Source organism: Aedes albopictus, chromosome 2, assembly GCF_035046485.1.
Source record: "Aedes albopictus strain Foshan chromosome 2, AalbF5, whole genome shotgun sequence".
NCBI lineage: Eukaryota > Metazoa > Arthropoda > Insecta > Diptera > Culicidae > Aedes > Aedes albopictus.
In genome coordinates, this window is record NC_085137.1 from 483,728,605 (window position 1) to 483,752,695 (window position 24,091).

Below are 24,091 nucleotides of genomic sequence, written 5' to 3' on the forward strand. Positions count from 1 at the left end.
AAATCAATTTATTGTGCGTTTAGCACTAAATTGATTTCCGAAAAAACTTCATCGACTTCCGCTGCCTTTCCTATGCGTTAAACATAACGTCGGAAGTAGTGCGCTGTACAGTAAATCTGGTTTTCTATACAGCGCACTACTTCCGACGTTATGTTTAACGCATAGGAAAGGCAGCGGAAGTCGATGAAGTTTTTTCGGAAATCAATTTAGTGCTAAACGCACAATAATCTAATCATCATTCGAAGTCCCCGAAGGGATCGAAAATACCTCTCTTACCCTATTTTGAGTGACTTTTTTAGCAGTGGAAGGTGATGGACGTGATTTTAGAAGCCTTCTCGCTGTCTCTGTTTGGCAAAGTGGCGTAAGCCCCTTCAACTAAATTGCCACATATTTTACGTTCTACCATTAATTTTTGTATCAATCTTTTGAACCATGCTGTGGGATGTTAAACGTTGATTGTTTTTGACATTTGAACACTCTGGTAGCACTAAATTATATTATATCAGCAGATGCGTAAAAATATGTAATGACGATTACGTCCCTCCATTAAGTTCATGTCAGTAGGAAACTCGCGAGAGTAAGAGCAGAGCGGTGAGTGACTCAGCGCTGAGTGCTGATTCTCACCGCGCGTCAAGTCATCCCTCCCGCAGCCTGAATCAGTCGTCATCGTCTGTCGCTCGTCAGTGGGCAGAAGAACAGAGGCGAGCGATCAAGCCAAAAGTGTGTTGTGCATCGTACAGTGCAGCAGAGGCAAAAAAAGCATAAACAAAAAGTGCATTATTTTGGAAACAGTGTCCACCGGAGGGCTGCAAGTGTTTACCGGTTGTGTTCCCCTTTTGGGCAAAAAGCTACAGAATGCAGTCACATAGCAAGAAACGCGTTTGCTACTACTACGACAGTAAGTACCTACATGATCGGAAGCAACGGGAATTGGTGTTTGAATGCGGAAATTTGGAATGTAATTTTTACCTCGGAAACGCCAACATTTTGGTGAACTTCATTTTCCTCGTCTTCCGTGGGATGGGAGAAGTAGTTTGAGTACAAATTCAACCAAAATCGAATTCTCGTGCCCGGATTAAATCGTTTTGAAAATTTATGTTCACTGTCCCTAGCGGGCACTTTTTAAGATGGCTACCGTACAATCAACACGATGCTATCCGTTGGGTGGGGTGAGTGCGGGAAAAGTGCCGGGTGAGAAGTTGAGCGACGCAAAAAGTACGGTCGCTTGGGTGGTAGTGAGTGAGGTCTGCGAGAGATGTTGGCGGTAGCCCGCTGAGCTACCTTTAGGATCGGCAGTGTTGCCGATTTGAGGAATTTTATGTAATGCAATTTTCGTTCTACATACTTTCATTATTGGACAAAATCATACATTTTAGCATTTTAAAAATATGTAATTATTTTCTAAAACCGATACAAAGATGTGTGATGTTTACAAAGTTTGACCCACAACTGGAAGTTTTTCCATTCATTGATGCCCTCGGCACGGATCTCTACCCACAATGAAAAGAGTTCACAGCACCGCGCGGTGATTCACCTCCCAAAGAGAGGATCTCACTTCCACCCAACTCACCACCCACCAAGACCCAATCTGAATGAGAATGATTTTGCTGCTGGCTGGTTGATGATAGCCGCCAAGTGCTCGCTAGGAGACAGTGCCCCTAAAATTGTGAATTTGTTCCGTGGTGCGAATTCCGCTTTGTATCGGCGTTTCTCTTTTTGTATATCATCATACCGCTTCCCTGCTTCTGCTGTTACCTACCTGCTACGTCTCGACTCTCTGACCCATCACCATTAGGAGCGAGCTGCGCGCGCGGGCTTTTGGATCGTTCTCTCGTACTACTGATTAACATAAACACTAATCGCCTATTTGTTTTCCCTCCATCAGGTGACATCGGAAACTACTACTATGGCCAGGGACATCCGATGAAGCCGCACCGTATACGGATGACACACAATCTGCTGCTCAACTATGGCCTCTATCGGAAGATGGAGATCTATGTAAGTTTGGAACCTAGACAGGTCACTTTAGGCTAATAATTCATTGATATTTTAAATTACACGTTACCAACGTGATAGATTCTCTATTATTAATATTTATTTAATCTACGCACTTCAAAATTTCTTTTTAAAATGTTTGGAATAATTACAAATTTATCGATGATCTTTCCTTTGCATGACTATTTTTTAAATAATCTATTAAATTGTAAGAAAGAATTTATAGAAGATTTCTGAAGCTTGACATAGTTGTCTGAGAAGTTTTTGAAGGGATTTGTATTAAAAACAAATCGACAATGATTTTTCATAAGGGCCTAACTGACTTGATCGATTTCTCTTCATCGACTCTCTCTTTCGCTAATAACTTGATCAAAACAAATAAAGTCATTATTCTTTATGTTTCTATAGCAAGATGTAGTCGTCTTCTTCGCATTTCAACCAAAAAATATTTGGAAAACTCAATATACATTCTTTAATAACACAAATAGAGGATCGATGAAGAGAATTCGAAAATGTCAGTTAGGCCCTAATGAAAAATCAGTGTTGAAATGAAGAACTTTGGGATGAGCTTCTAAAGGAAGCTCTGAAAAGCTGGTGAGTTTCTCAATACAGCTTGGCTGAGATTTCATCTCGAAATTACTTCCATTAGCGAAATTCGCGGATGAATCTGTAAGTTAAGATCTACTTCTCTACTTTCTAGGAATTCCATCAGCACTGCTTTTAGGAACTTCTTTAGAAATCCCTCTTAAATTGTCTTCAAAGGTTTCTCACAAAATTCCTTCCTTATTTTTCAAGCATTTTTTTTTCTTGGTATTCGTTTTTGAATTCCTCCCGGAGAATCTTTCAAGTTCGTACCGGCATTTGTCCAAGATTCGAACAATTCTTTACGAGATTCTGACTTGAGAATTTTCCTGAGTTCCGATCGATTTCTCTTGGAGTTTTTCATGGGATCCTACTGAACTTCTTTCGAGAATTTCTTCCAGAGATTATCCCGGTATCGTTCCCAGAGTCCCTCGCGGAATTCTTAGTTCCTTCTGCTCCTTTGCTCAAAGAAATTTTTGTGGGGTTCTACTAGGATGTATACCACAAGAGCTTCCTTCAGGACGCAGAATTTGTACTACAGCTTTTCTCATAATATTTCTTGAAGATTTGCCTGGATTTCTTCCGGCAGTTATTCCTGGGATTTCTACTAGAGTTCCTCCAGGGAATTTTTCACGAATTTTCTGCAGTAGTTTTTCCCAAGATTTCCTTTCTATCTGGAGTTTCAGCCGGAATGATTCTCGTGGAACTTCAACAGGAATCAGTGGTGTTTCAAGTATCTCTCTTATATAGATCTAAGCAAAGTCTTCTGCCTTTGAATGGAATGTTAAAGGAATTCCAGGAAGAATATCCGACGGATTTACACGAGGAATCCCCGACGGAATTCCGGCAAGAATTTCCAAAAGAATTCAAAATGGAACAAAACATTTCTAGAAGGAATCATCGAAAACCAGGAGGAATCCTCGAAGGAATTCCATAACGAACCCCTTAAAGAATTCCAGGAGCAATTCCCGAAGAAATTCCCGAAGAAATTGCAGGGAGAATATTCGAAAGAAGACCAGGAGGAATCCCTGGAAAAAGTACAAGAAGAATTTCAGGAGGAATCTTTCAATAAATTGCTGGAGTAATTCCTGAAGGAATTCCAAGAGGAATCCTTGAAGGAAGTTCAGGAGGAATTTCAGGAAGAAGTTCTGGAGAAATTCCTGTAGGAAATCTAGGAGGAATCTCCGAAGGAATTTGAGGATAAATTCCTGACAGAGATGCTAGGAAGAATCCCCAAAGGAATCACAGAAGAAATCCTTGTAGGATTTCCAGGGGAATCCCTGAAGAAATTCCGGGATAAATCTCCGCAGGATTTCCTGTTTGGAATTCCTGAAGGATTTTCAAAAGAAAACTCCGAAGGAATTGCTGGAGGAATTCTTGAATGATTACCAGGAGGAATTCCCGAAAGAATTCCTGTAGAAGGAAATCCTGACGGGATTCGTGTAGAGACTCCATTAGAAATCCTTCAAGAAAATCTTGACGTAAGTCCAGATATGTAATATGTTCTGATAAAAGTCCTATGGAAGGAACACCTAAAAGAACTGAAGAAACTCTTGTAGTAATTCCGAAATGAGCTTATGAAAAAATCTCTGATGTAACTCCTGGAGGCATCTAGGAATCCTCCTAGAAAAATCTCCAAAAAAAAAATCGGAAGCGATCACTGGAAGAACTTTTGGAAGAATCCCTATAAGAACTTCTGGAAGAGCCTCCTAAAGAACACCTGGAAAAACTTTAGAAGGCACTCTTGGACTAATAATTTAATTAACTTCTGAAGGAATCCCTTAACTAACTTCTGAGGGAATCCCTGAAGTAATTCAGGAGGAATCTCTGAGGAAACATTTGCATGAATCGCAGAAACTCCTGCAGGAATCTCTGGAAGAACTCCTGGACTAATTCCTGTAGGAACTCCTGTCTAGAAATTCCTAAATGATTTTCAGCAGGCATCCCTGGAAGAACTCCTAGACTGGTTTCTTATGACCTCCTTTAGAAATTTCTGATGGAATCAATGAAGAAACTCCTGATAGATCTCCAGAAAAGATCTCTGAATCCTCTGAAGGGACTTCTGGAAGAATACCCGAGCAAATAGCTGAGGAACACCTTCAGGCATCCTTGAATCCGCCAGGAACTACTAGAGACATCTCTAAAGGAATTTTTGAAGCGATCACTGAAGGAACTACTGGAGCAATCTCTGGAAGAACTACTGTCCTGCAGGAATCCTCGAAGGAACTTCTGGATTTATCTCTGGAGGACCTTCTGTAGAAAAATCTGGAGGAACTCGTAAAAAAAGCTCTAAAAGATCTCCCGCAGGAATTCCAAGAAGAATCCCTGAAAGAATTTCTGGAGGGATCCTAGAACAAATTCTAGGAAGGATGCAAGAAATTTCTGCAGTGGCCCCTGTACGATCTTCTTGAAAGGCAGGGAGAAATCCTTGATTGAAATTCTAGAGGAATTGCTGAAGGATCTCTGAAGGAACTTTTGTTGGAATTCCTGAAGAAACCTCAGAAACATTCTTTGAAGGAACTCCTGAACTATTTCCTAAAGGAAGTCCTGTAGAAGGAACTTCTGAAAGAATCCTTGAAGTAATTCAGGGGGAATCTATGAAAAAAACATTGCATCAATCGCTGAAACTCCTGGAGGCATTTCTTAAGGAACTTCTGGAAGAACTCCTAATTTCTGTAGCCCTCATGTAGGTATTCCTGATGAAACTTCTGAAGGAATTCCTGATGGATCTCCAGGAGGGATATCTAAATCTTCCTGAAAGAATCTCTGAAGGGACTTCTGGAAGAATACCCGAACGCACTCCTGTTGGAATAGCTGAGAGAACTTCTGAAGGAATCCCTGATGAAACACCTGGAGGCATCCCTGAAGCTTCCAGAAACTACTAAAGAGATTTCTTCAGGAACTCCTAAAGAAATCACTAAAGGAACTTCTGGAGCAATCTCTGAAAGAGCTACTATCCTGCGGGAATCCTCGAAGGAACTCCTGGATTAATCGCTGGAGGACCTTCTGCAGGAATATCTGAAGGAGCTCGTAGAAAAATAGCTAAAAAAAACTTTCAAAGGAATTCCAAGAAGAATCCCTGATGAATCTTCTTGAGCAATCCCCAACGAAACGCCAGGAGAAATCCCTGATTGGAATTTTAGACGAAATGTTGAACGTTCTCTGAAGAACTCCTGAACTAATTCCTAAATGAACTCCTGTACGAACTCCTGAAAGAACTATAGAAGAAATCCATGAAGGAATTCATAGACTAATCTCTGAAGGACCTCCCATAAGAATTCCTGAAGGATCTTCTGGATGAATCACCGATGGGCCTCTACGAGGCTTCCCTACATCTTTCTGAATGAATTTCTGAAGGAAATCCTAGAGTTATCCCTGAAGGTATTCCTGAGAGATATTCTAAAAAACACGATGAAATTACATAGGTCTCCTCTTGGATGAATCTTTGAAGGAACTACTGGAGAATCTCTGAAGATACTCCTGAAGAGATATCTAAGGGAACTGGAGAAATTCTTGATTGTATGTGAAGATTATTATTTAAATTAATTTTAGGTGGAATCTCTGTAGGAATCTCCGAAGAGACTTCTGGATAAATCCCTGAACAAACTTCCGTAGGAATGCCCGAAGAATTTCTAGATGGGTCTTCTGGTGGCATCATTGAATCCTACTGGAAGAATCTCTGAAGAAACTTTTGAAAAGATGTGAAAGATGAATGATTAATGAAATCTGATGAATATTGGGAAAAAAATCCAAGAGTTTCGTATGTGAATGGACACCCTGAAATTCCATTTGAATTTCATAAGAAGTTCTTTATAAGAGTCTTCTGCATAGTATGCCTAAAGGAATAGAAAGAAGAAAAAAATAGACAGGCCAAAATTCCAATGACCAGTGACTCGGAACAAATCCTGAGGAAAACTGGGCCATCTCGGAGTACCTAATCCCGAGAGGAAATGCTTAAGAAATTGGAGGAGAAACTCCTTGCTTCTTCATACGACACACGGTCTACTTTTGGCATAACTAATCCTTACAGGTATATCCTGCTAGGATTGAACTTAGTATTAGCCCAGATCTCGTCTTCAATTTAAAGTATATTACTTGGAATAAATGCTGAATAATGTTGTTCTCAATCAATTTCAGAGACCTCACAAAGCCACTGCCGACGAGATGACCAAATTCCACTCGGACGACTACATCCGGTTCCTGCGTTCGATCCGTCCGGACAATATGTCCGAATACAATAAGCAGATGCAGAGATGTACGTCACATTCCACACATTCCCCGCACAATCTTTTCTCGACATCCATTACCAATCTATTCCCATTTCAGTCAACGTCGGCGAGGATTGTCCGGTTTTCGACGGGCTGTACGAGTTTTGCCAGCTTTCCGCAGGTGGCTCGGTGGCCGCCGCCGTCAAGCTGAACAAGCAAGCGTCGGAAATCTGCATCAACTGGGGTGGAGGGTTGCATCATGCGAAGAAATCCGAAGCGTCCGGATTTTGCTATGTGAATGATATTGTGCTAGGTATTCTGGAGCTGCTCAAGTACCACCAGCGGGTGTTGTACATCGATATCGATGTGCATCACGGGGACGGTGTGGAGGAGGCGTTCTATACGACCGATCGGGTCATGACGGTGAGCTTCCACAAGTATGGGGAGTACTTCCCCGGAACGGGTGATTTGAGGGACATTGGAGCCGGACGAGGCAAGTACTACGCCGTGAATATTCCGCTGAGGGACGGAATGGATGATGAGTCGTACGAGTCGATCTTCGTGCCGATTATTTCGAAGGTGAGTGCGGGGTGATGGTGCGGGTAAAAGTGTTTTCATTGTTTAGATAAGCCAGGAACTTTTCGTAACGCGGGTAGTGTATCTTTGTGCCTGCCTAACGATATATATGTACATGTAAAATGATCATTGGCAGAGGAAGGCCTTAGTTAATAACTGTGGAAGTGCTCAAAGAACACTAAGCTGGAAACTGGAAACCGTTCAGTTGTAGGTACAGATCGTCGGTAGCTTAGCCTTATCCGCTACCCAGTTCCCGTTGTCGGTGGGGATGCGGTTCGGGTACTTAACTCCGAGACTGACTGTCACAGCAACTGCTGTGCGACCTCTCAGTAATTTAGGTTTAGCTGTCGGCTGTTTAGTTTTCCACATGTACCTGGGCATTTAGGCACACTCATCGCACGGCCTCTTTTCGTCGTGCAAATCAGGCATTTTGGTGCCAAGTTACACTCCCTGGCGAAGTGACCGCACTTCCTGAAGAGTTTGTTCTTATCCGGGCGTCTATAATCCCATATGACTTATCGTTCCTCGAAGCACTAGAACTCAGAAGCAGAGACGTGCACACAGAAGCAGCTCGTAGGACTGAGCGGACACACAGACCAGCTAAGTCTTATCTTTCCGACCTTGGTCGCCTGGTTCCAGTAAGGGAAGCGAGCTGGGTACACTGGAACCTCTTTTAATGCATCTGGCTGGGGGTGCATACATTAAAAATGTGCATAAATTATAAAAAAGGCATAAAAAAGGAATTCTGTGCATAAACAAAGCTGCTCTAGCAAGGTAACCTTCGGCCCTAGTGAGGAAATTTTCGTAAGAATAGATCTTGCTTCTGGGCATTTGAGATTGAGACAAGGGAATTTCCAAAAAGTTCCCAGAGAGCCCAAAAGAAGGGGGTTCTAACTTCTAAGAGGATTCAGGGGCGTTTCAGGGGGCTGTGTAAGGGGATTTCAGGAGCCTTTTAAGGACATTTCGACAGGTTTCGTTGGCGCTTCAGTGGGATTACGGGGTAATGACAGAAACTATGGCATCGGCGGCGAGGGAAAGTTTGTAGGGGAGAGTGAAAGGAGATTGCTGGCGCTTTTGAGGGGGTTCCAAGGTTGTGTCAGGGGGTTCTGGGATGTTTCAGAGGGTCTAAGGGCATATCAGATAGATCATGAAATCTGAAAACCCCTTGTAACCCCCTAAAACCTCCAGGTTCCCCTCTGAAACCCGCTTGGACTAACTGAAATGCGCCTGAGATCTGCTGGTACCCGTCCTGAATCGCCTTGGGACCTCTTTGGGACGCCCCTGAGAACTCCTGGTTCCCCCTGAAACCTTCTGAAAGTCCCCTAGAACTCCCTGCTACCCCTCATAAACCCGTAGGGCCTGAGATATCCTCCCTTGAAACCCCTTGGGACTAGACGTGTGCGCCGAAGCACATTCCACTGGCGGCGGCGTATGTAATAATTTAAAGCAGCAGCGGTGGCGACACCCTATTCGGCGGCTGCGTAATCGGCCTGATGTTTTTACATTTTGTTTTTGTGAATTGCTACCGCTAGTCTTTTGAAAATCCAATCCAAGGACCAACAAGTGCTTAGACCAACAATCCAATTATTCTGGTACCGGAAAATTTCAAGAATACTATATGCTGGCATCACCCCTGGGCTTGGTTTATATCTTCCAGGAAGCATTGATTTTCGTCATATGACCATTGTGCTTTGCAGTGTTGATTGGTTGAACTGAATGTAGATTCAATGGTAAATTTTAAAATCAGATAATTCAATCCTCTGATATAGTGATTCCAATTATACTACGGCATAGTGTAACGGTATGTTGTCGAAATCACTTATGTACCGGGAAAATATAATTCCAAGCTGGTGAGAATATTACCACTGAGGGGGGTTATGAGCCCAGTCAGACCCTTGATGGGACAATAATGTGGGATAGTATATGGGAATACCATTGAAGGTGGTAATAATCTCCGAGGCTTATGAAATCCGACAGGGCGCGTGCATTAGGCTGCGGATCTATGCTAAGGGAGATCAGTAGCATCTGTTTGTTATTAGTAGAACAAAATGCCGTTCTATGAAAACGCAGTGTGAGTGATCTCCTATGGTGCTGTAGTACTATAAATGATCTCATTCTCTGTGAATTCTAACTTTGGCTATCTAGTCAGTAAATAGTAAAATTATTAAGATAGCTTAAGAGCTACGCCTTAAAAGCATACATTTTCTAAATATGACAAGGTTTTGAAGACAAACATGAGATGAGTATCAGATTTTAATCTTTTAATGAGTCATTAGCATAATCGTATGTGAGACATAGGGTCATGTCGAGCAATTGATTCAGTACTACAAATCCACGCGGACAATTTCATTACAAACTATTGGTTTTCGTCAGTCTCATGACGGAAAGGCTCAGCTATGCTGCAAATCCTTATATTAGAGTCCGTTCATAAACATATAGACCGATCCCTCATAAAATTTTGTCCATGCAAAACCAAAATTGCATGAAGTTACAACTTTGCCTCTCCTCATGAAGTATATGTGATTTATGAACAACTCCTAGTTGAATCAAATTAATGGATTTTTATTTCTGGGGCACCCATTGGGTATATCACTTCAATAATACAAATACCGCTAACTCTTCTGTAGTTTTCTGTAGTTACACTATCCATTTGAAGATGTATAGTAATTTGTAGTATTTCATATAACCAATATCTATATAACTTCCTCAATCCTCTTTGTAAGATTTGGTAGATAGTATGACAGCATTGATTGAAACACGAGAGCTCTTATATCATGTTATTTTTCGCATGGTTAATTATTTTATGAACAATAATTTTATTGACGAATCCGATTTAAAATATTTGAATAGGAATTTTTGTTAAGCCATATTAAAATAATCATTATCATTATCAATGAATGCTATCCACTCAAGATCTTCGCTACATTAAATTTTGAATTACTGGAGGCTTCACTTATTAACAAATTTACAACAAACACGCTATAACAGTATCTAGAGAATCGTGGAGGGTGAGAAACCTGAACTAGTAGCAGTATTCATATAGATTAACAATTATACTCTATTATTTTCAATCATTTCAACATTATACTAATATGTGCGGGCCGCCCATTTGCGGAGTTGTGCGGCCAATTATTCTCTTTCCATTCCAGAAACGACCGTTTTGAAGCAAGAAGTGTCCTAATGGCCAACACAAACGGGACTGGTCCGAAACACACAAGATAAGTACAACAATTTTATAATCAGGCACCCAACTCTTTCTACTACTTTGTTAATAGATAATGCAAAATGCATACTTCAATATCAATTTAGTTGTTTGTTTGCGCCTTTATTTATGACACTATTGAAGCATTCGTGTCGCCGCGAAATTATTTACAATTTATCTTATTCACATTTTTCAATTCACTTTAAAGTATCTAACACTGCTTTTACAATTGTTTATGTAAACTTGTATCTTAATTATGTTCATTATTAATAGTAGTCTGATAATCCAAGATTTTTTTTCCCAAGAAATAGAAAGAGTTGGTGCCATAATCAATACAATACCGTGTGCGCACCTAACTTTGCGCAGGTCCAAACTTTGCGCATTCTTGTAAAATAACGAAACAAATAACTAAATGTCAATATATTCACCAGCTTAATCATTGCACTAGCATTGTGTAAACATAAACATTATTTGACAAATATTTAATGTCCATAAAATCTTTGTTTATGTTGAATAATAAACCAAAAATACACAAAAATGTCAAAATTTGCCTCGCCTTAACACGGTTGCCAAGAAGTAACTCTACTAAAAATCAACATTTTCCTCGATAAAACTGTGCAACGATGATTTATTTTGCAGTTAATTGACAAAAAAGGTGATATTCTGGTAATATCAATCACAGTTCGTAAGAAATTTTTCAATTTAATTAGTAAATAGTGGTGCGCAATGTTTGGAACCATTATTTGCACTGTGTTCCTAATTTTTGCGCACTTTCAGTAAATGCATGTTGAACGTGAATACATGACTTATGAACCATTTAAATATTATGTAACACCAATACTGATAATTTCAGGCCTGCCTCTCCGCCATGTAGCAGATTTTGTATAGAAATTAGTAGAAAATTGTATGAACCGTAGCACTATGTCAGGCACTCTCCGTCTGTCTACAATGAGACGTGATTTGTGAACAGTCCTTCATTTGGATTTTCCGGCGGTCAATGTTAGGAACGATTCAAATATGACGTCCACCATTTTTAAGACCCCCTCTTCCCCTGGGCCACCCCGTCACGCTTCATAGTATACCTAATACATGGCATATCACACTTTCTCAGACAACCCCAGCCCCCTCCCCCCAAAGATGGACGCCATATTTAAATGACCCCTTATTATTCCTATCCGTAACGGTCACTTCATTTATCAGAAAGCTTTTACCTTTGATCTTTAGCCACAGGAAACAACCCCTCATGAAGTTTGGATTGTTCACACGGTAGGTGCCTAGTACGAACCGCAGACGAAATCAAGAACTCCGGAGGCCTCCGTTCCCCCTCCCTCGTAGGACAAAGTATTTCAACAAAGATCAATTAAGGGCACACTACCTGATCTGAATAACTTTAGTTTAATGGGCAAACATTAAATAATAGCATTTTTGATTACCTTTTGAGCAATTCATAGCATGCGCAAAGTTAGGCACACTATGCGCAAAGTTAGGAACAATCGAAGATTTTGTGCGCAAAGTTAGGAACAAGGCAATGGAATAGTTTTTCTATTTTAAGTATTTTTTGGTTAATACATATTATGATTTTTTTATATTGCAGACTCAAAGAAGGATCATTAGTCCATCGTATGAGCATGTTGTTCATGATATATTTTGTTTGTTTGTATTTTTTATAACGACTAGAAATTTGATTTTTCTTAACTGCGCAAAGTTTGGTACATACACGGTACTTGAAACTGAAAACTCCTTATTTCCCCCTATGGGTTATAGGGAGGGGCGGGACATTCGAGCCTACTCATCAGTGGAAAGGACTTGATATGCTAATCGGTTTAGCATAGGGCAGATACAAGTCTACTGGTAGACGTATCGCCCAGCGAAACAACGCAGATTGGCCACGGCCAGGGGGTGCGTTGATTATAACAGAATAACAGAACTATATGCTGGCATCACATTTTCCGGCAGCTCAAAATTCATTGTTTAATAAAAGTGAAGGCTACCTCTAGAAGTTGTTTAGAGATTCCTACTGAAATTTCTCTAATAATTTCTCCAAGAATTTTGACATTATTGCAGGAATTCTTTTTATAATTTCATCAAGAATTCTTTCAGAGATACCTCCAGGAATTCCTTAAGAATAAGGATTGTTTTTGAGATTTTTCCAGGAACTCCTCTAGAATTTTTTCCTGATATTCCTCCATTTTCATCCAGCCTCTCCCAAAAAAATCAATTCCTACAGATCATTAACAGATTCTAGAAAAGTTCCTCTAGCAAATCCTTCAGAAGTTCCATCAAAGATTACTATTTTTTCAGTAATTATTCAAGTGATTCTGCAGAGGTTCCTCCGAGTATTCATCCCCAATCATTCCATTAGAAATTTAGGTTTTTTTGCAGGAATGGTTTCTGAAAACTTTATAGGAGCTCCTCAAAAGGTTCCTTTCTGGAATTCCTATGGAGATTCTTTCTGACATTACTTCAGAAATTGTGTTCTCAAGAGATTCTTCTAGGAACTTTTTCAGGGGGTTTCTCAAAATTTCCTCGATTATTCCTTCAAAGATTGCACCATACACTTCTATTGGGATTCAGTGAGACCTTTCTTCAGGGATTATTCCAAACTTTTTTCCGGAAACTCTTCAGGAATCTCTTTAGAGATTCTTTCAGGGATTTTTTTTTTCAGAAATAACTTGCGGATTTATTTCTTGGTGTTTCTCCAGGAATATATGCGGATCACAGATCATTCTTCAGATTTCCAGGCATTCTTTTGGAGATTCCTTCAAAAATTCATTTTTTTGAGAAATACATATTGTAATTTCAGAGATTTCTAGATTTGTTTCAAATTTCTGCTGGGTTTCCTCCAAAAATTGTTCTAGCGATTATAAAACATGTTTCAGGGATTTTTGTCCACTTATACCTTCCGTAATTTTGCAACATATTCTTTTGATAACTCCTCCAGAAGTATCTCCAGCGGTTGGTTCTTCCAGGGTTTGCAAATATCCGACGCCATTTTGAAAACCAAGATGGCGAACCATAATCCAAGATGGTGACTGCGGAATGGTAGTTTAAGCTATGATATCTTGATCTATGATACCATGCAATATGGATATCTATGGATCGGGCTTGATCAGTAAAAGGGTGAAGGCTGGGTAGATGATAGGGTAGAAGGTGAGGGTAGACGGTAGGATGGAGGATAGTGTAGAGCGTGTCGTGAAGGATTAGAGTAGATTGTACGGTACAAGGTAAGGTGGAGGATTGGATAGAGGTTATGGTAGAGGATAGGGCAGAAGGTAGGGTTAAGGGTTAGGATGAAGTGTAGGATAGAGCGTAGGATAGAGAGCAGAGAAGACGGTTAGGTGAACGGTAAAACGGTAAGGATTAGGTAAGATGAGATTTCTCGAGATACCTACATTCAAAAATTCCTTCCGGGATTCTTCAGCCATTTCTCTCGAGAATCTTCCCGGGATTCCTTCAGATGTTCCTTCCGGAATTGCTGTGGGGATTGCTCCTGAAAGGATTCTTTTAGTTATTCTATTCGCATTCCTTCAGGGATTGGACTCCTTCAAAGATTATTTCCGGAATTCCTGTTGTTATTCCATTAGGGATTCCTCCCGAAAAGGAATATGAAAGAATCTAGACTTATGCCGAATTTCTTCAGACAACCTTAAATATTTTTTAGGTATTCGTGCCAGAATTTCTAATGGGATTCTTCCCAAGTTTTTTTTTTCAAGGATTTCTTCAATAATATCTTCCGGGATTTCTGCTAAGGTTCTGTAGGGATTCCTGCTAAGTTTCCATCCGAGATTCCTGCCATGATTCCTCCAAGGATTTCATCAGGTATTTCCTACGGGATTCCTTCAGGAATAAAGTAATCTCTGATTTAGAAAACCTTGGAAGGATTCTTTCAAAAATTCCAGCCGCCATTTGTTCAGGGATTCCTGCTGGATTTACTTCACATATTCCTCCTGGTATTCTTTCAAGGATTTCTATTATATTCAGAGAATACTAGTGTAATTCATTCAGGTATACGTTCCGGGATTTCTGCTGGTATTCCTTGGAAAATTCTTTTCTGATTTTTGTTTTTCAAGGATTTCTCTCGGGATTTCTTTTGTGATTCTTTGACTCGAGCTTCCACCTGAGATTCCTCTCAGGAATACGACTCCCCTCTTTAACAGTTTAAGGGACCTTCCAGATATTATTCCGTCCCTCTACCTCTCCGCTTAAATTCATTTTAAGATTAGCTTGTTTCATTTCTGTTGATTCCCCCTTTCCGAAAAATGTAGTAGTCGCCAGTCGCCAGGAGTTATCTGTTCAAGCATGGACTGAGTTCAGAGCCGGATCAGCGCTTATCACGAGTATTTATCTGAATCTACTTCTATCCAGGTTGTTACCTAAGCTGGATAAAGATACCAATTCAAGCACGTTAACCAATATACCATTTTCAGGAACCTACTGGCATCGTTCCTGATGTGTCCAACCAATAGAATAGAAAGCCCCATACAATGATGAATTGTTGAAGAATTCTACCCAGAAGTGAATTTCACACATAATTTTTTCTCATATTCTCTTCCCGCAGGTGATGGAAACGTTCCAACCGTCGGCGGTGGTGCTGCAGTGTGGTGCCGATTCCCTTACCGGAGACCGTCTCGGCTGTTTCAACCTAACGGTCAAGGGTCACGGCAAGTGTGTGGAATTCGTCAAAAAGTACAATCTTCCCTTCCTGATGGTGGGCGGCGGTGGCTACACCATCCGCAACGTGTCCCGCTGCTGGACGTACGAAACTTCCGTCGCACTGGGGTGCGAAATTGCCAACGAGCTGCCGTACAACGACTACTTCGAATACTTCGGACCGGACTTTAAACTGCACATCAGTCCGAGCAACATGAGCAACCAGAACACGACGGAATACCTGGAGAAGATCAAGAACCGGTTATTCGAGAACCTCCGCATGCTGCCGCACGCCCCTGGGGTGCAGGTGCAGGCTATTCCGGAAGATGCGGTGAATGAGGAAAGCGACGACGAGGACAAAGTCGACAAGGACGAACGGTTGCCCCAAGCGGACAAGGACAAGCGGATAGTGCCGGACAATGAGTTTTCCGATTCGGAAGATGAGGGCGAGGGTGGCAGGAGAGACAACCGGTCGTACAAGGGTGGCGCGCGGAAACGGCCACGGCTGGACAAGGATGCCAAATCGGCGGAGGATATGAAGGACGACGCAGAAGTGAAAGGTTTGCATTTATTTAACTTTTGATTGTTTTTGATTCTTTGATGATTTTTGTTGAATTTTATTGAGGAAATAAACGTGATCGAATGTTGTCCCGGGAGGGGTAATTACAGTTTATGAAGTGGTTTGTGTTGTGGACTTTTTATTTATGAATTGATCACAATACTGTGTATGGATTAGGATTGTATGGATGAAAATGTTTTCATTTGATTTCAACCACTCAAAGATTTTAGTTGGACTTCTACTCTTTATCGTACGGTTCCTTTCGTATCAGAATCTTATTCTATGTAAAATGGTACAACACGGTGTATTGTTGTTTATGGTTTAACGTTTCAAAAGTACATTTCACATTTTTCGGAACAATCATTTCATACTCCCTTCATCCGATTGCATTTTAGCACTACCATGCCTACAATGTGCTTCATATCAGGTATCAGAAGGCCGGCTCCAGAGGCACGTTATCCTCCATTTGGGACATTTGTGCCATTATCTTCCTTGCTTACCATGTGCTTGATATACGACAATGTTTCATTTATTTGCATTATTGTATCGTATGTAGCATTTGGAGGTAGCATGTCACGGAGTTAGTCATAACAATAAATGTGTTAAGCCGGAAGCGGTATATTTTATGAATATACGTGTGTCAGGACAAACTATATGACTATAACCTGTATTATAATTTTATAATTTAGTTTCAATGCCATGCTCTGCTTTGAATCACAAAACAAGATCAATCAGTCAAACCTAGCCAAACCATATTCCACGATTTATAGAAAAATAAGTTTACACCGATGATAACATAAACAATTGGATCATTCTGGGTATTGTCTGGATTATAGCCTGTACAGGTTGTCTAAAGAATCGATGTCTGTTGTTGTCATGTGATGTCAGTATAGAGTAGTTTAGCTTATTCAAAACCATCACCAACCATGCTCATAAATTCTACCCAAATCATACTAAAGGGTTAACATTTGCTTTCAAATGGGAAAAATTTCCTTTATTATTTTCCTGTTGGATGTTCAAGTTAAAATTATTTACCCTGTATTTACACTTTCACCGATTAACAATCGATTTTCTCCGTTTAAAATTGAAACGATAAGAATACATTAACGTTGAACTTTTCGTCATTGAAATCATCGTCATCATCAAACATTTGAAGGCAGTTTTTTCTTTCAAAACAAAAGTTTTTGTCATGAAAATATATTCACTGTACTCCACATGAGGAATATATTAATGCAGTGAATATATTTTCATGACCCTTGTTTTGATTTGCAGCGAGAAAACTGCTTTTTATTTTCCGAAAAATGATGACGGATGCTTGAGCCTTAAACTGATAATCAGTTTGAAATCAAACTAACCTTAAATGTTTTTGACTAGAAAGTTTTTTACCATTTTAGTTTACTTCGCCAACTGCATTTGAATTTGGAACTAGTAGAATGTGGAAACTTTAGATAGTAGAGTAAACATAGATCCGTGATGATTAATCCGTTGTATCCACACGAACTGTCAAAATCTGTATCCAAACGAGCATGACGTCATGATTCCAACAACACCAATGGAGCGCATGACGTCATATTCGACCGTCGCACTCTTGAAAAATACTATTCACACGCTTGAAACATTTCACTCAGCGAAGTCCGCGAATCTATGTTTACTCTACTATCTATAGTGGAAACCATAAATAATTTTGCTTCTTTATTCACTGTAAGGTGATGATGAATAAATTGTTTTTCGAATAGTTTTTGTCAATTATCTATTATGACAAAAACCATTCACAGTATTATTATTTATGATACATTTCACGATAACCTGTGTAGTAGTTGTATGATTCTGCTTCACTTTAAGTATAACTGACCTTAATATTCAAAAATGATACCTTCTATCATACAAACCATTTGAAATACAGTTAATTTATGATTCCTTGTACGATAACCTGTAGAGTAATTGTATGATTCCGCTTCACCCAAGGGTACAACTGACACCCTTTTTTGCTTTTCTTCTTTCTTCCCTGCTTCCCATTGCCGCGGTGCCGCGACCTGTAGCCGAATCGACGGGTGATAAAGAGGAAGCCAAAGCCGGTGGCGAGGAATCGTCCAAGAAGGAAACGACCGCTGTTGCATGATCGGCGCTGGCCGCGTACCGGAAATAGCCCGCCATCGTCACTACTTCTGGCATACTGAAACAGTGAAACAGTTTTCCGAGCGCCACACACTGCATGAGATACGAACACGTGTCACAATCACGATCACGCTGTCACAGTGTAACACACATACAGAGAAACGCATATTCATTCGAGACGGTGTTAGTCTGTAAGGACAAACTTAGGTTCAACACTTTTTCTTAGACAAAGCACTTGTTTTAAGCTGTAGTTGAGTTTAAACTAAAACCTTTTCAGTTTTTATGACAGTAACGAAAGTAAGATACACTCTTATTGAATTGAACAATAATCTTAATTTTCTAACTCATAAATTATTTTAAAACAATTAGAAAGAAAGAGAAGAAGACAAACGTAACAAAAAGCAACTCGTTCTTTAGAGTTCCTGTCGTCGTATTCGAACGTGGAACATTTGACAACTGAATTATATAGTTAGGATTCAAATTTGCTTGGAAGAAAGAATAAACTGTGAATCTTTTAGGTTCGAAACGATATTTTAGCAGAACCAATCCAAACCAACCATTCAGTAGCTACAAATCAATAGGAACAACAAAGTAGATCCGAGACAAAAAAAAACAAATATCCAACATAAGTTTTCAATGGGACGTACCTAACAAAGCTATAACACGCATGAGTAATACAGCATGTTTAAAACCATCTATTTTCATCAACGTTCATCAACGCATTACTACTCTCGAGAATCCCATTGCACTTTGAACTGAAATATAAAATCGAATGTGTGCTTACAGCAAATATCTAAGATACTGGAATGCTATCAGCATCACTATTTGAGCTCGATACCTCCGAACTTCACGCATTTGTTCCTGAAACTGCTGCCGCTCTAGTGTTGACCTGTGCAGGTCGAGGAAATGTCACATTTTTTTTTTCTGATTATTGGAAAACTTCTTGTAGTTGTTTTAATCATTTTTTGCAGTTCTATCATAGTTCCGCAGGTGTATTCATTTGAAGTACTGCTAACGAATTGAGAGACACATAAAATGAAACATTTATGTTAGCGTTGTAGACCTGTGCAGGTTTCAAATTTGCCTAATTTAATAATCATATTTACGGCTGAACAGACATAAATTGCAGTAAGTTAGACCTATGCCCCAATGAAAACTCATGTTTATAACAGACCCGATGAAAACAAAAATCGCAAAAACTCAAACCATGATACAAATTTAACATGATCTCAGGAACGTAAACCCACACGTTTTGAAAGCAAGCAATCATCTTCTGTTTTTCCTCCGTTTATCCTTGCTGTTCTGGTAGGTATTTTTTTCTTATTCTATTATAGCAGTTAAGTTAGCAATCCAGAGAGAGATTAATTTATTCGATGATTCACCCAACCTCACACATCTTCCCCGCCCAATTGGGCAAACTGTGTAAGATCTTGTTTTTTTTTTCGATTAGTAAGACGTCAAAACAATTCCCCCAATGAGAACATTCTCTCTCGCATTAGGAGATTTGCCATTCGCAGAATGGCGAATCGTGTTAGGTATGTAAAACAAATCATAAATCACACCACACACACAATCTAAATAAATGGTAAGACATGTAGATCAACTGAAATTATTAAATGAAATATTTGAATGAACATTTAGCAATGAACTTATTCAGTATATAGGCAAACACCCACGATAGGCTGCTAGCAAGTGGATGTGAAATATATTTCCAAATCGATGATGACGATGATGATGATAAGAATTAAATAAATGTCTGTTGGATCGGAACGATCCTTCAGACATTAAACGGATTTATTGTAGCAATGATTACTCCGAAACTCCAATCATCCCTGATAAAAATTCCCAATAAACCATATTGTGTATTGCGGATAATAGAGTCGGGTTCGGAATTTTTTACATTTTGTCAAACCAAAAGAATTTTTGGAACCCGACTCCGGATAATCGAGTCCGATCTGCATCTATTTTTCTGCTGAAAAAGTCATATTGGAACTAACAATAAAAACACCATAAAATAAATGGTAGTTTACTGGAATTTGTTGAATGTGTCCGTATCTTAAACCCCTATTTTTTATTGTAAAATTGGCATTTCCCAACTAACATTTATTGTGAATGTAAACGTCAACAAAGCGTCCTCAATACGGCTTGAGGCTGAGTTACTGTGTTGTACATATGGACGGAAGCTTCTATGCAAGCCCTATACCAATGATTCTGGCGAACTTAATCCACATGTATGTCGGATGAAAATTTATAATGAACAACCCTAGTGTATTTTTTTGAATCCTCTCTCTTGAATTCTCATATAGATTTAACGAAGTTAGTGCCCATTTGATACTGTAAGAGATCGGTTGTTACGGCGCGATCGCGATACACTTGAATTACAGTTAATTGAATTTGTATAAACCGCCTTTTTTGTCGATAGCCAGATCCGAAAAGTGTTCGATGGTGGTCAATTGTGGTTCGCGGTAGAAATCCTTCGAAAACTCACAAAATTGGGGGCTCAACCGGGATCCGCAACGCACATGATCCACATGTGGCCGAAGTAGTGCATGGCCAACGTAGCTTAGTGATTGTGAAAGCATTCTTTATAACAGCAGATGGGTTACCATTGAAGTGAAAAGTGATAACTATTGTCGAAACCATGGTGACAATCACCGCTGTATTTTTGTCGTAGTTAAGAAAAGATACGGCAAAGCAAGTTAATTCGCATTGGGTTGAGTCGAGTCTAGTGAAAAGTACATGCAACTCCAACAAGTGCTGATCGCATAAAAACAAAGAAGACCAGTGGTGTGATCAAATCTAAACTACAATAGTTGGTTCGGTGAGCTTGTTTGTGCTTCGACCGTTGTGGCTGTATTGAATTGATCGAAAACCAATACTTCCTGCTAGAAAACATCGCAGAGAGATCCACACGTCTACAATCTCGTTTTACAACAACTAGCAATAATGAATCCCCCTCACAGTAATACTCCTCCACCCAATACTCAACCACAGTATGTTAACCCAAACGATAATACTTTCGCGCGATTAGTGGATCAACTCAATTTCTCCAATATGTCATTGGTGAACGTCACTACTCAATTGGAGGGAATGCGGAGTGAAATGAATTTGTTGCGAGCGGAAAACTATAGACTTCGTAGTGTAATTGGCGAACTTCAGGCCCATCCTCCACACGTTTCGAGCACACCGCATCGTAATGCTCCTACGCATGGAGATGGTTCGCGCGGTCACCGGTATAGTGAAACCGAGAACTTTGAGAACAGTAATGAACGTGAATCGATCGTACAATATCGTAGTGCCCCACCTCGCGGAGACGGGATACGAGGTCATCGCTTCGATGAAGTCGAAGATCATTTGGATGGTGTCAGTGAACATAGTCTAGAAGCGACCCGATATCGTCGGGGCCAAGGACGGGGCAGTGATGTTGGAAGTGTCCGTGGTGAAGCGAATATGTTGGGAACAACTAATCTAACAGTTTCTGAGGTTGAATCGGCATTCAATGAGTTCTCCGGAACTGACTTTTATCCGGTCTTGAAGTGGGTACAAGACTTTGAAGAAATGGCCGATTCAATCGGTTTGTCAGACTTGAGAAGATATGTTGTTGCCAAAAGAAAACTGACAGGCCTAGCAAAATCGTCTCTCAATACAGTGCGGCATGTGACGAACTGGAACGCGTTGAAGGATTTTCTCGTTGGAGAGTTTCATTGCCGTGAGAACAGTGCGGTGATACACGAACAACTTCGGAATCGTAAGAAAAGCGCAACGGAGTCAGTATTTGAATATTATTTGGTGATGAGAGAGCTCGGTGCGAAAGCAGACCTCGAAACAGAAGCAGTCATATCGTACACAGTGAATGGAATAATAGATGGAAGTGCGGAGAAGACAGTGTTATACGGTGCTAGAACTGTCAACGAGTTCAAGGAAAAACTACGTATCTATCAGAATATCAAAAATGGCAAGGGATCACCAACAGTACAATCTACGGATCGTAGTCAAGGCAGGGCCGTGAATCGTGATGGTGTATTTCGTCCTAGAAGTGGTATTGCAGAATCAAAACGCCCTGTTTGCTACAACTGCCAAGAACTGGGGCATGTTATGAGAGAATGTCCTAAGGATAAGCGATCTGTTAAGTTGTGCAACGCGAAGTCCGTGGTAGATAGAGGAACATTCTTGGCGGTTATGATCGGTGCTGAGCCAAAGCAGGTGTTTTTTGATTGTGGTGCTGCAGTTTCTCTGATTCGCGAAGACGTGCTTGAACGACTGAACCTATCGTTAAACGATGAAGAAAAACAAGAGTTACACACTCTTAGTGGTCCTGTTTGGACGTTAGGAACAACAGTGCTAGAGGTACAGATCGCTGACACCATTATGCCGCTGAAGTTTTCAGTGATTGCAACAGAACACTTGAATATGGAAATGCTTATTGGACGAAATTTGCTTCTGTACGGCGATGTGAATGTGTCGGCATCCGGATCGAGATTCTCCCCTAAAGAGGACAATTTCGTTTACTGTATCGATCTTGCTCCTGAACCAGATGATCCCTTTTCGCATATTATAAACCCATCAGTTCGCGAACAAACGTCGAGTCTTGTGCGTAGCTACTCACCGAGAATGTCAGCTACATCGGATGTTAAGTTGAAAATTGTGCTGAAGGACGAGACTCCAATCCAACAACTTCCACGCCGGTTAGCACCATTGGAGAAGGAAATCGCTCAAAAGCAGATTGATCAATGGTTGGACGATGGCATCATTCAACCTAGTACATCGGAATTCAGTAGTCCGATTGTGCTAGCACACAAAAAAGACGGATCTAGGAGGCTTTGCGTAGATTACAGACGGTTGAACAAGGTTCTAGTTCGCGATCATTTCCCTCTGCCGTTAATCGAAGATATCCTCGATGACTTGCACGAAGCGAGGGTTTTTTCAACCTTGGATCTGGAAAACGGGTTTTTTCATGTACCGGTAGATGATTAGAATAACCAGCCACAGAAATCCAATGTCGCGGCTGTTTGTGTGACTAACATCTAGTTTGCCTCGCCCTTACAGCGTCAGTAGCGGTACTATGAGTGTCAAATAAATTTTGTTTACCAAAACAAAAGGTCCTCTTCAAGATGGGCACTTAAAAATAATCAATAATTACAACTAAGGTTATTAAAATAATTAAATAGGAAAACTGAGTACAGCGCCATTGGCGTTCTAGTGTATTTCTATTGGTAGATGAGAGCAGCCGCAAATTCACATCATTCGTTACCCCGTTTGGACAGCACGAATTTCTCGTCACCCCGTTCGGATTGAGCACATCACCAACCGTTTTCCAACGGTATATCCACGATATATTTCGTGATTTGATCAAAAAGAAGATTGTGATTGTTTATTGCGCATTTCCCACCCCACTGGACCCCTTTCGCAGTTAGTATAAGTGCGGGATCGTGAATAAAACTGCGATTTTGCATCGAATCGTGTCGGTGTCTTCTGCGCACTTATGCATTACAAAGTGTTGAATAAGTGCGCAGAAGACACCGAAACGATTCGATGCAAAATCGCAGTTTTATTCACGATCCCGCACTTATACTAACTGCGAAAGGGGTCCAGTTGGGTGGGAACTGCGCAATACATCGATGATCTTCTCATCCCTGCGAAAGACGAACACGAGGCGTTGGATAAGTTGTCGGCCGTTTTGTCAGTAGCAGAGCAACACGGGTTAAAGATAAAATGGTCGAAATGTCAGTTTCTCATGCGAAAAATTGAATATCTGGGCTATGAAGTTGAAGATGGCTCGATTAGGCCAACGACATACAAGACGGCAGCAGTTACGCATTTTCCTGACCCTAAAAATTTCAAGGAAACTCAACGTTTTCTGGGCTTAACTGGATACTTCAGGAAGTTCATACAAAACTACTCTACCATTGCCAAGCCACTGACTGACTTGTTGAGAAACGATGCTGTTTTTGTGTTTGGTCCAGAGCAAAAAAGATCGGTGGAACAGTTAAAGGGAGCCCTGTCAAATAGGCCAGCTTTGGCCTTGTATCATCCACAAGCAGAAACGGAGGTACACACGGATGCCAGTAGGATCGGTAGGAAAACTCTTCCAGCGGAAGCGAACTACCCGAGCTACGAGCTCGAAGTTCTGGCAATTATATCGGCGTTGAAGAAGTTTCGGGTCTACTTACTCGGAGTACCATTCAAGATAGTAACCGATTGCTC

General features: G+C 40.5%; 2 protein-coding genes across 2 annotated transcripts; both read left to right on the top strand.

Annotated features, from left to right (window-relative positions):
- Positions 1–652: 652 nt before the first annotated feature.
- On the top strand, positions 653–19,680 carry LOC109399284 (histone deacetylase HDAC1). Its single transcript, XM_062854138.1, has 6 exons — positions 653–898; positions 1,886–1,998; positions 6,715–6,832; positions 6,904–7,364; positions 15,122–15,773; positions 17,812–19,680. Exons 1-6 carry the CDS (start codon positions 856–858, stop codon positions 17,889–17,891), a joined length of 1,467 nt encoding a protein of 488 aa, XP_062710122.1. The 5' UTR covers positions 653–855; the 3' UTR covers positions 17,892–19,680.
- Positions 19,681–20,941: 1,261 nt separating this feature from the next.
- On the top strand, positions 20,942–22,861 carry LOC134286957 (uncharacterized). Its single transcript, XM_062848667.1, has one exon. The coding sequence runs from the start codon at positions 20,942–20,944 to the stop codon at positions 22,859–22,861; it is 1,920 nt and encodes a 639-aa protein (XP_062704651.1).
- Positions 22,862–24,091: the final 1,230 nt, after the last annotated feature.

Bases quoted from the DNA above. Each gene is read 5' to 3' on its own strand.
- LOC109399284 (XM_062854138.1), top strand. From the start codon at position 856: ATGCAGTCACATAGCAAGAAACGCGTTTGCTACTACTACGACA. The intron at 6,833-6,903 runs GTACGTCACATT...TTCCCATTTCAG, and splicing joins CAATAAGCAGATGCAGAGAT to TCAACGTCGGCGAGGATTGT. The intron at 15,774-17,811 runs GTTTGCATTTAT...CGCGACCTGTAG, and splicing joins GGACGACGCAGAAGTGAAAG to CCGAATCGACGGGTGATAAA.
- LOC134286957 (XM_062848667.1), top strand. From the start codon at position 20,942: ATGTCATTGGTGAACGTCACTACTCAATTGGAGGGAATGCGGAGTGAA.